This window comes from Oncorhynchus kisutch, linkage group LG11, assembly GCF_002021735.2.
Source record: "Oncorhynchus kisutch isolate 150728-3 linkage group LG11, Okis_V2, whole genome shotgun sequence".
Taxonomy (NCBI): Eukaryota; Metazoa; Chordata; class Actinopteri; order Salmoniformes; family Salmonidae; genus Oncorhynchus; species Oncorhynchus kisutch.
In genome coordinates, this window is record NC_034184.2 from 11293207 (window position 1) to 11306126 (window position 12920).

A 12920-nucleotide genomic window follows, 5' to 3' on the forward strand; every position below is an offset into this window, starting at 1 on the left:
TGTGGGGCTCTATGGCACAGGCAGAGACAATAGAGAAAGCAAGACATTTCATAGGGCCTTTTTTCTGATTAATCTGTGGTGAGTTGGAGAACTAAGTAGACCAGACCCGGCTGCTATCGCATTGGTGCGTATGGGAGAGCCACCTCCTTATTAGACCGGAACTGTGATTTTATTTTATCCAGTGGTAAAATGCCTTTTGGCATTATCTTTAAAATCCACTATCTTTGGCACAGGTATGGATAACCTACTAATTACATCTGCCTGCATGGAATTGTTGCAATTTATGTTTTTGAATTTTGCTGCTAATAAATGGGCAAAAAGTCCAACCAGCTATAGCGTCTGCATGAACATTTCATTCATCATGCAATTGGCTGTCACCTAACTCAAAGTCCTCCTGACTTCAGAGTCTGGAAAGTTGGTCTTTATGTTTTTGGTCCAATGTGTTGATAATTAGTTAATGGACATGGGAGGGAATCTTTTTCATATATATTTTTTTATATGATTTATTTATTTGTTATGTTTATTTACTTATTTATTTTTACCCCCTTTTTCATCACATCCAATTGGTAGTTAAAGTCTTGTCCCATTGCTGCAACTCCCGTACATCCTCCCAAAACACAACCCCGCCAAGCCGCACTGCTTCTTGACACAATGCACGCTTAACCCGGAAGTCAGACGCACCAATGTGTCGGAGGAAACACTGTACACCTGGCAACCATGTCAGCGTGCATGCGCCCGGCCTGCCACAGGAGTCGCTATAGCGCGATGGGACATGGACATCCTGGCCAGCCAAACCCTCCCTTAACCCAGACTACGCTGGGCCAATTGTACGTCACCTCATGGGTCTTTTTGAACCAGGATCTGTAGTAACGCAGCTAGCACTGCACGATGTATTGATACACAATGTGATGATAATTAGTTTATGGACATTGGATTGAATCTTTTTCCTGCAATTCACTGACACCTTACTCGAAATCCTCCTGACTTCAGAGTCTTCGCGTCTGGAGGAAACAAGGCATTGCTCATCACTTGGCCAATACCATTCCTACGGTGAAGAATTAGGTGGCAGCATCATGCTGTGGGGATGTTTTTCAGCAGCAGGGAATGGGAGAAAAGTCAGCATGAGGGAAAGGTGAACGGAGCTAAGTACAGAGAGATCCATGATGAAAACCAGCTCCAGAGCGCTCAGGGGCGAAGGTTCACCTTCCAACAGGACAATGACCCTAAGTACACAGCCAAGACAATGCAGGAGTGGCTTTGGGACAAGTCTATGAATGTCCTTGAGTGGCCCAGCCAGAGCTCGGACATGAACCCGATCGAACATCTCTGGAGAGACCTGAAAATATATTTGAGTTTAATCATAATATTTGTTGTAATATTTGATATGTATTTTCTGGTGGATTTAACTGAAACAGCAATGAACGTACTATGTTTTGCTTTAAAAATAGCTACAGTTGAAGTCAGAAGTTTACATACACCTTAGCCAAATACATGAAATCTCCATTGCTAACAATAACATTTTCCGCCAAGATAGAACTGCCAAAGGGGGCGGTGTTGCAATCTACTGCAAAGATAGCCGGCAGAGTTCTGTATTACTATCCAAGTCTGTACCCAAACAATTCAAGCTCCTACTTCTAAAAATTCACCTTTCCAGAAACAAGTCTCTCACTGTTGCCGCTTGCTATAGACCTCCCTCTGCCCCCAGCTGTGCCCTCGATACCATATGTGAATTGATTGCCCCCCATCTATCTTCTGAGCTCGTGCTACTAGGTGACCTAAACTGGGACATTCTTAACACCCCGGCCATCCTACAATCTAAGCTCGATGCCCTCAATCTCACACAAATTATCAATGAGCCTACCAGGTACAACACCAAATCAGTAAACACGGGCACCCTCATAGATGTCATCCTAACTAACTCGCCCTCCAAATACACCTCTGCTGTTTTCAAAAAAGATCTCAGCAATCACTGCCTCATTGCCTGCATCCGTAATGGGTCTGCGACCAAACGACCACCCCTCATCACTGTCAAACACACCCTAAAACACTTCTGCGAGCAGGCGTTTCTAATCGACCTGGCCGGGTTATCCTGGAATGACATTGACCTCATCCCATCAGAAGATGATGCCTGGCTTTTCTTTAAAAGTGCCTTCCTCACCATCTTAAATAAGCATGCCCCCCTCAACAAATGTAGAACTAGGAATAGATATAGTCCTTGGTTCACTCCAGACCTGTCTGCCCTTGACCAGCACAAAAACATCCTGTGGCGTTCTGCATTAGGATCGAATAGCCCCCATGATATGCAACTTTTCAGGGAAGTTAGGAACCAATATACACAGGCAGTTAGAAAAGCTAAGGCTAGCTTTTTCGAACAGAAATTTGCATCCTGTAGTACTAACTCAAAAAGTTTATTGGACACTGTAAAGTCCATGGAGAATTAGAGCACCTCCCCCCAGCTGCCCACTGCTCTGAGGCTAGGAAACACTGTTACCACCGATATATCCACAATAATTGAGAATTTCAAAAAGCATTTCTCTACGGCTGGCCATGCTTTCCACCTGGTAACCCCTACCCCGGTCAACTGCCCGGCACCCTCCACAGCAACCCGCCAAAGCCCCCACCATTTCTCCTTCACCAAAATCAGATAGCTGATGTTCTGAAAGAGCTGCATAATCTGGACCCCTACAAATCAGCCGGGCTAGACAATCTGGACCCTCTCTTTCTAAAATTACCTGCAGAAATTGTTGCAACCCCTATTACTAGCCTGTTCAACCTCTCTTTCGTATCGTCTGAGATTCCCAAAGATTGGAAAGCTGCCGCAGTCACCCCCCTCTTCAAAGGGGGTGACACTCTAGACCCAAACTGCTATGGACCTATATAAATCCTACCCTGTCTTTCTAAGGTCTTCGAAAGCCAAGTTAACAAACAGATTACCGACCATTTCGAATCCCACCGTACCTTCTCCGCTATGCAATCTGGTTTCAGAGCTGGTCATGAGTGCACCTCAGCTACGCTCAAGGTCCTAAACGACATCATAACTGCCATCGATAAAAGACTTTACTGTGCAGCCGTATTCATCGACCTGGCCAAGGCTTTCGACTTTGTCAATCACAACATTCTTATTGGCAGACTCGACAGCCTTGGTTTCTCAAATGATTGCCGCGCCTGGTATACCAACTACTTCTCTGATAGAGTTCAGTGTGTCAAATCGGAGGGCCTGTTGTCCGGACCTCTGGTAGTCTCTATGGGTGTGCCAAAGAGTCGGACCGACTCTATTTTCTGTTGCTCTTGCTGCTGGTGACTCTCTGATCCACCTCTATGCAGACGACACCATTCTGTATACTTCTGGCCCCTCTTTGGACACTATGTTAAGTAACCTCCAGACGAGCTTCAATGCCAGACAACTCTAAACGCAAGTAAAACTAAATGCATGCTATTCAACCGATCAATGCCCCCACCTGCTCGCCCGTCTCCTTCCGTGGCCTCCAACTGCTCTTAAACGCAAGTAAAACTAAATGCACGATATTCAACCGATCACTGCCCCCACCTGCTCGCCCGTCCAGCATCACTAATCTGGACAGCTCTGACTAAGAATATGTGGACAACTACAAATACCTGGGTGTCTGGTTAGACTGTAAACTCTCCTTCCAGACTCACATTAAGCATCTCCAATCCAAAATTAAATCTAGAATCGGCTTCCTTTATCTCAACAAAGCATCCTTCACTCATGCTGCCAAACATACCCTCGTAAAACTGACCAGCCTACCGATCCTCGACTTCGGTGATGTCATCTATAAAATAGCCTCCAACACTCTACTCAACAAACTGGATGCAGTCTATCACAGTGCCATCCGTTTTGTCACCAAAGCCCCAAACACTACCCACCATTGCGACCTGTCAGCTCTCGTTGGTTGGCGTCATACTCGTCGCCAAACCAACTGGCTACAGGTTATCTACAAGTCTCTGCTAGGTAAATCCCCACCTTATCTCAGCTCACTGGTCACCATAGCAGCACCCACTCGTAGCCCGCGCTCCAGCAGGTATATCTTACTCGTCACCCCCAAAGCCAATTCCTGCTTTGGTCGTCTTTCCTTCCAGTTCTCTGCTGTCCATGACTGGAACAAACTGCAAAAATCTCTGAAGCTGGAGACTTACATCTCCCTCACTAGCTTTAAGCACCAGCTGTCAGAGCAGCTCACAGATCACTGCACCTGTACATAGCCCATCTGTAAACAGCCCATCTATCTACCTCATCCCCATACTGTATTTATTTATTTATCTTGCTCCTTTGCACCCCAGTATCTCTACTTGCACATGAATCTTCTGCCGATCAACCAGTGTTTAATTGCTATATTGTAATTACTTCGCCAGCATGGCCTATTTATTTCCTTAACTTACCTCATTTGCACTCATTGTATATGGACTTTTTGTTTTCTTTTGTTCTACTGTATTATTGACTGTATGTTTTGTTTATTCCATGTGTGTGTTGAATTGCTATGCTTTATCTTGGCCAGGTCGCAGTTGCAAATGAGAACTTGTTCTCAACTAGCCTACCTGGTTAAATAAAGGTGAAATAAATAAATAAAATAAACATTTAAACTCAGTTTTTCACAATTCCTGACAATTAATCCTAGTAAAAATTCCCTGTCTTAGGTCAGTTAGGATCACCACTTTATTTTAAGAATGTGAAATGTCAGAATAATAGTAGAGGGAATTAATTATTTCAGCGTTTATTTCTTTCATCACATTCCCAGTGGGTCAGATGTTTACATACACTCAATTAGTATTTGGTAGCATTGCCTTTAAATTGTTTAACTTGGGTCAAACTTTTCGGGTAGCCTTCCACGAGCTTCCCACAATAAGTTGGGTGAATTTTGGACCATTCCTCCTGACAGAGCTGGTGTAATGGAGTCAGGTTTGTAGGCCTCCTTGCCTGCATACGTTTTTTCAGTTCTGCCTATATAGGATGAGGTCATGGCTTTGTGATGGCCACGATAATAACTTGACTTTGTTGTCCTTAAGCCATTTTGCCATAACTTTGGAAGTATGCTTGGGGTCATTTTGGAAGACCCATTTGTGACCAAGCTTTAATTTCCTGACTGATGTCTTAAGATGTTGCTTCTATATAATCACATAATTTTCCTCCCTCATGATGCCATCTATTTTGTGAAGTGCACCAGTCCCTCCTGCAGCAAAGCACCCCTACAACATGATGCTGCCACCCCCGTGCTTCACGGTTGGGATGGTGTTCTTTGGTTTTGCAAGCTTCCCCCTTTTTCCTCCAAACATAACGATGGTCGTTATGGCTAAACAGTTCTATTTTTGTTTCAACAGATCAGAGGACATTGCTCCAAAAAGTACAATCTTTGTCCCCATGTGCAGTTGCAAACCGTAGTCTGGCTTTTTTATGGCAGTTTTGGAGCAGTGGCTTCTTCCTTGCCTAGCGGCCTTTCAGGTTATGTCGATATAGGGCTCGTTTCACTGTGGATATAGATACTTTTGTACCTGTTTCCTCCAGCATCTTCACAAGGTCCTTTGCTGTTGTTCTGGGATTGATTTGCACTTTTCTCACCAAAGTACGTTCATCTCTAGGAGACACAACGCGTCTCCTTCCTGAGCGGTATGGCGGCTGCGTGGTCCCATGGTGTTTATACTTGCGTACTATTGTTTGTACAGACGAACGTGGTACCGTCAGGTGTTTGGAAATTGCTCCTAAGGATGAACCAGACTTGTGGAGGTCTACAATTATTTTTCTGAGGTCTTGGCTGATTTCTTTTGATTTTCCCATGATGCCAAGCAAAGAGGCTCTGAGTTTGAAGGTCGGCCTTGAAATACATCCACAAGTACACCTCCAATTGACTCCAATTATTAAAGCCATGACATCATTTTCTGGAATTTTCCAAGCTGTTTAAAGGGAGAGTCAACTTAGTGTATGTAAACTTCTGACCCACTGGAATTGTGATACAGTGAATTATAGAAGTGAAATAATCTGTCTGTAAACAATTGTTGGAAAAATGACTTGTCATGCACAAAGTAGATGTCCTAACCGACTTGCCAAAACTATAGTTTGTTAACAAGAAATTTGTGGAGTGGTTGAAAAACAAGTTTTAATGACTTCAACCTAAGTGTATGTAGACTTCTGACTTCAACTGTATATTTTGGAGATGATCTCATTTTCAAGTAACTGAAAGTTAGATTTAGGTCTTAGTGACAGAAATATACATGACTAACCACTTGTTCGCTACTATATGACGTGACTATTCCAGTTCAACCATTGACCTCTCATCTCCTCACCTTAGTTTCTACTGTATGTGGTGATCATTTTGATTATAAATAGCGGATGCTCCGCTTACATCCACTTCGCACTAGTCCAACTATGCTGGTTTCGATATTTTTTTTCCACATGGTCCTTTTCAGCAACTATGGGGGATGTGTAACTAGGCCAGCTCAGTACAGCTTGGTTTGGCTTGGTTCAGTTCAGATCAGTATTGTGAGAAAAGCTCTATTAAAGTGGGTCAGGTCATGACAAAATTCCCCTCTTGTCTAAAAAGGTACTCGCATGTGGAGTGTTACTGAAATTCAAGCAAACTCCTAAGAAAAGATGAGACACCATATTGAAAAAGAACGTTTATTCTCTTCTATATCATTCGATGTCTATTTCCCAAAAAGTGCACCATTGATTTGACAGTAAAGCAAAACTCAAATTAACGAGGACAGCGGAGACACAGCCATGCTACATTTACATTCAAAGTGGACAGAAATATGCACTATGGGTAGACAGTCACAGGCTATGTCTGATATGACACCCTATTCCCTATGTAGTGCACTACTTTTGCCCATCGGCAATGGGTAAAGGTAGTGCACTATCTATGGGATAGGGTGTCATCTCAGACAGTCACAGTCACGTGTATAAAAGTGGTAAGATGAAAAGGGGGATGTCTTGGGTCAAGTTGATCCTTCAGATCAAGATGTGTTGGTCAGGTCTTTATTTATCCTTTGATCATGGCAGCAAACTCTGAAAATGTGAACACAAAAATGTATATCAATGGTTCAATAATGTCTTATTCAACAGTTAATTTTCAATTACATCTGAGATTGCAAAGACTTGCCAGGAACATGCATGTCTTGTTGTTGAAAGAATGCTCCAAAATTCCAAAAGGAATATTCCTCACCATCAACTCCAATCATGCCATCACCATCCTTGTCCCCATCAGCCAGGAAAGCCTTGGTCTCAGCGTCAGTCAGGGCTCTGGCAGAAGCAGAGAAGTTCTGCAGGAACAGCCTGGATGGATACAGCGCATGCAGGCAATGAGCAAAGACCGTGAATACAGACTATCCTGCTGCTTTCCTTCTCCACTCATATTTTGCTGAGCTAAAAATACAGAGAGGTAGGTTTGAAGTTAGGTATTTTTCCCCCCACACTAAACAATCAGTCAAGCCCCCATTCACTCTAAGGAACATGATCAAACTCTCCCTTTCAGCACAGCATTGGAGCTGTGAGCCTGTTGAGGCATGAGAGAGCAGGCATAAACCAGAATCAGAGGTGTTAGAGGATGAGTGGAATATCAGAGGGGTCCTTACTTGAGCTCATCCTCCTCAATGAAGCCACTCTTGTCCTGGTCAATGACGTAGAAGGCCTTCTTCACGTCATCGTTAGACTTGCTGGCCAGGCCAACCTTGGCAAAGAACGCCTTGTGGTTGAAGGAGTCAGCAGCTGAGGGGAGATCAGGTATCCATTAAAGTGCTGTAGGAGGATTTCACAGTTACAACTACACTGAACGATGCTGGTGGGCCATGGCTGTGCCTGCTTGCCCAGGGATAGTCTAGTGGTAGAGCTGCTGCCCCCGGACTGGACCACACTCTCCTGGAGGCAGCTGTTCAATATTCCAGTCACTCTTTTCTGTGCTGTATCCCTCTCATCTATCTTCTCATCAACCACAAACAGAAAGAAAAGAAAGAAGCCTGCTCTATACAATGTCACACACAATCATAGAGAGAGAGAGTGTTAACACGTTTCTCATGCCAATAAAGCCCCTTGAATTGAATTGAATTGAGAGAGAGAGAGAGAGAGAGAGAGAGAGAGAGAGAGAGACACAGACAGACAGACAGACAGACAGACAGACAGACAGACAGACAGACAGACAGACAGACAGACAGACAGACAGACAGACAGAGTGAACTGAGGCATCTATAAGAGGTTTACCTGCGCAAGCAGCGAGGGCTGCAGCAACATCAGCATCGTTAAGACCGGCGAAGGACATGTTTAGCTGTGTAGAAAGCAGAGAAGATCAGTAACAGCAAAGCAAATGTTATTCTGTTCTTCACCTGCTTCTGTATAGCAACTGAAACTACTGATTTCATTATGCTGAAACTTTGTCCTTTGTCCTTGGATATTTGGAAGATTGAACCTCTCAACCCATATTAAACAATTGCATTTCCTAATAATATAAGTGGTAATAACGTAGTTATTGTTATGTTATTAACATCTGAAAATCAAGTTCTATTATTTCGGATAGTTTTGGTGCTTTTGGTTAGGATAGGTTAGGACAGGTTATTTTCATTAGTTTTGGTTCTATTGGTTAGGATAGGTTAGGACAGGTTATTTTCATTAGTTTTGGTTCTTTTGGTTAGGATAGGTTAGGACAGGTTATTTTCATTAGTTTTGGTTCTATTGGTTAGGATAGGTTAGGACAGGTTATTTTCATTAGTTTTGGTTCTTTTGGTTAGGATAGGCTAGGACACATTCTTTTGATTAGTTTTGGTTCTTTTGGTTAGGATAGGTTCACACAGCAGAGAGCATCAGGATGGAAGGTCTTCTATTCCAAAGCCCAGACTTGCAGGAAGTGAATGATAAAGGATATCATCCCAATGATGTAGCCTAGGGATTTAGTTGTATGATGTCCTTCCATTTGGTTCCTTGATTATTCCAAAGGCAAAAAACCTTTCCTGAGTTTCTTTAATTGAGATATCGTTTATAGTAGATGCTTCCTCCATGTTCAGTTCCATAGCAAGGTGTAGTAAAGCCGAAGGGTTGAAGATACATGCAAGATGTTGTCGACCTGACAAGATTAAGATTTATCCCTCTGCAACAGACTCACCTCAGGTTTGGCTCTAAGGCTTGAGTGGATTCGCAAAGATGATTCTGCCAAATGGTGTAAGCCCCCCCTGCCTAAGCCTTCGACCTTATATATCCTACTCACCTGAAACATGAGATGTAATGTAATAGACACCGCATGCAAAGCAGTTGGTTGAAAATGTGTCCAGTAGTCGGGGTCCTTTCTATTTATATATACATACATGAAGATGCTTAAAAGGTACTTGTATGCTTAATATTAAATCGGGCTAATAATATACTCTTCTGCTATGGATGAAATATACTTGCTGCCGATGCAGATTTATATCCTGTGAAAAGCCATACAGATGATGTGATGAGGTAAATTGGATTTTGTAGTTATTGAAAACCAGACTTTACACACAGATGTCTGAATCTGTTGTTGGCTTCGAAGTTCACAAGTGAGCACCTGCACGTGCGCAAACGATACTGTGAAATTTAAAAAAAATATTTCAAATGTTTAGATTTCAAATGAAATGTTATTTGTCACATGCTTTGTAAACAACAGGTGTAGTAGACAGGGCTCTATTCAATCCGCATCGCAGAAGTTCAGCTTTTGAAGAGTGATTGAAATTTAAAGACAATGTTTCTGCTATAGCAGAAACTATGCATATATCGACTCTGAAATGACCTTTACATTTATATCGCCTCAGCTTTACACATTGAAAAAAGCCATAACAGTGATATGCTTAGTTGTGTTTTTCCCCTCCCCACTCAGGCCACTCCCAGACAGTCTTAGCAAAATTCTTGATTGAGAAATGGCTCTTTGCTATGAATCTATTTTTGTTTATTTTTGACCATTTCAATTGAAAACAATCACTGTAAAGTAATGAATTGTTACCCAGAAGTGATTTGATATTTGTTACGGTTTTCTTCTGTCGAAGGAGAGTCGGACCAAAATGCAGCGTGGTAAGTTAGATACATGTTTAATAACGAAGAAAAAACGAACAATACAAAAACAACAAACGGAATGTGAAAACCTATACAGCCTATTTGGTGAACACTAACACAAAGACAGGAACAATCACCCACAAAACACTCAAAGAATATGGCTGTCTAAATATGGTTCCCAATCAGAGACAACGAGAATCACCTGCCTCTGATTGAGAACCGCCTCAGGCAACCATAGACTTTGCTAGAACACCCCACTAAGCCACAATCCCAAAACCTACGAAAAAAAAACAATACACAAACACACCACAAAATAAACCCATGTCACACCCTGGCCTGACCAAATAAATAAAGAAAACACAAATTACTAAGACCAGGGCGTGACAATATTGAGATAAAAATGACTTCCTTGGACTTTTAACTAGTGTGTAAATCACCAAGTGCTGCTGACACAATTGAAATTATATATGAGGAAAATAAAAGCAAAATAACTCAAGCAACATAATTCAAAATCTAACCCAAAATGTCACATTAAATTGTATATGTTGTTTTAATTGTTATTTATGTTGTTGTAATTGTTATATAATATTTGCACATTTTGTAAAAAAGACAAAAATATGAATTCATAGAGCTCTAATTAGGGCCTAATAACTTCTGGAATCATGAATCTGTTCAATAGTATGTCACACATCTTTCCCTACAGTTGGATGTACTGGTCCCTCCTGGGCAGTTCAACATGTTGACTGGGGACCTCTTTGCTGAGGAATGTGATTGTTTTTTCTCAGTGTCATTGTCATTCTGTATATAATGGTGCCGGAGGGGATGGCTGCCGTTTTACGGGCTCCTATAACCAACTGTGCTATTTTGCTTGTTTTTACGCATTGTTGGTAACTCATTTTGTACATAATCTTGCTGCTACTGTATCTTATGACCAAAAGAGCTCCTGGAAATCAGAACAGCGATTACTCACCTCGAACTGGATGAAGATTTTTTCTTTAATGAGTCCGATGCAAAGGTTATAAAGCTTCGTCAAGACAAGGTCCAAATCCCCGTCATCAGTGTGAAGAAATGGTGGGGGGAAAGGGGAGGAGGGCTGGGTGCCTTGTAAGAATTTGCAGATGAGTAGGTAAACCACCACTTATCTCAGCATTAAGGGCCAACGTGCAATCATTGGAAAACAAACTGGACAATCTACGATTAAGACTATCCTACCAACGGGACATTAAAAACTGTAATATTGTCATGCCCTGACCTTAGAGATCCTTATTTATTCTCTATGGTTGGTTGGGTCAGGGTGTGACTAGGGTGGGAATATCTATGTTTTCTATTTCTTTGTTGGTTTGGCCGAGTGTGGTTCCCAATCAGAGGCAGCTGTCTATTGTTGTCTCTGATTGGGGATCATATATACTGTAAGTTGTGATTTTCCGTTTGGGTTTTGTGGGGTGTTATTTTCTGTTTAGTGTCTGTGCCTGACGGAACTGTTCGCTTTCGTTTTTTGGATTTGTTATTTTGTTTGAGTGTTTCTTGTAAATAAATATTATGAACACTTTCCACGCTGCGCTTTGGTCCACTCTTCCTTCCACCGACGACGAGCGGTACAAATATCTTATGTTTTACCGAGTCGTGGCTGAATGATGACGGATAACATAGAGCTAAACTGTAGACCACACTATCTACCAAGAGAGTTCTTATCTATATTATTCGTAGCTGTCTATTTACCACCACAAACAGATGCTGGCACTAAGACCACACTCAACGAACTGTATAAGGCCTTAAGAAAACAAGAAAATGCTCATCCAGAAGCGGCGCTCCTAGTGGCCGGGGACTTTAATGGAGGCAAAATTAAATCCGGTTTACCTCATTTCTACCAGCAAAACAAAACAAATCTAAAAGTAACACAAGAACACATTTCATAACAATAATGAGGCTATATACGGGGGTACCGGTGTCACGCCCTGACCTTAGTTATCATTGTTTTCTTTATTATTTTGGTTAGGTCAGGGTGTGACGAGGGTGGAATGTGTGTTTTTGTCTTGTCCAGTTTTTTTTGTAATTCTATGGGGTTTTGGTATGTCTAGGTATATGTAGGTCTATGGTGGCCTGAATTGGTTCCCATTCAGAGACAGCTGTTTATCGTTGTCTCTGATTGGGGATCCTATTTAGATTTCCATTTTCCATTTTGGTTTTGTGGGTTATTGTCTATGTGTAGTTATGCACTCGGTTTAGCATAGCGTCACGTTCGTTTTGTTAGTTTGTGTAAGTGTTCTTTTTTAATTAAAGAAGAATGTATTCTTATCACCTTGGTCTCATCATTACGACAAACGTGACAACCAGTTAATGTGCGGGGGTACAGTTTAGTCGAGGTAATAATATACAGAGTGTAGCAGCAGTGCAAAAACAAAGGGGGGGGGGGGGGGGGGGGGGGTCAATGTAAGTAGTCTGGGAGGACAATTGAGTAATTGTTCAGCAGTCTTATGGCTTGGGGGTAGAGGCTGTTAAGGAGCCTTTTGGTCCAGTATCGCTTGCCGTGCGGTTGCAGGGAGAACATACGACTTGGGTGACTGGAGTCTTTGACAATTATTTGGACCTTCCTCTGACACCAACTAGTATATTTTTTTTAAATTTAAATTTTACCTTTATTTAACCAGGCAAGTCAGTTAAGAACACATTCTTATTTTCAATGATGGCCTGGGAACAGTGGGTTAACTGCCTGTTCAGGGGCAGAAAGACAGATTTGTACCTTGTCAGCTCGGGGGTTTGAACTCGCAACCTTCCGGTTACTAGTCCAACGCTCTCACCGCTACGCTGCCGCCCCAGCGGGGGGAAAAAAATGTTGCTTGGTGATGTACTGGGCCGTACACACTACCCTCTGTAGAGCCTTCCAGTCAGACACCGAGCAGTTGCCATACCAGGTGGT

At 42.3% G+C, this 12920-nt stretch overlaps 1 protein-coding gene across 2 annotated transcripts; it reads right to left on the reverse strand.

Moving 5' to 3' along the window:
* Positions 1-6612: 6612 nt before the first annotated feature.
* LOC109900030 (parvalbumin beta 2-like) lies at positions 6613-9214 on the reverse strand. 2 transcript variants are annotated; one of them, XR_004211557.1, is made up of 6 exons: positions 9099-9214; positions 8204-8267; positions 7582-7714; positions 7173-7282; positions 6895-7015; positions 6613-6805 (listed from the first exon to the last, which is right to left on the reverse strand). XR_004211557.1 is itself a non-coding variant. In XM_020495748.2 (5 exons), exons 1-5 carry the CDS (start codon positions 9207-9209, stop codon positions 6990-6992), a joined length of 444 nt encoding a protein of 147 aa, XP_020351337.2. In that variant the 5' UTR covers positions 9210-9214; the 3' UTR covers positions 6613-6989. The 2 variants fall into 2 exon arrangements, 1 of the variants encoding a protein (XP_020351337.2); XM_020495748.2 differs by having other exon boundaries at positions 6613-7015.
* Between the last annotated feature and the right edge of the window lie 3706 nt (positions 9215-12920).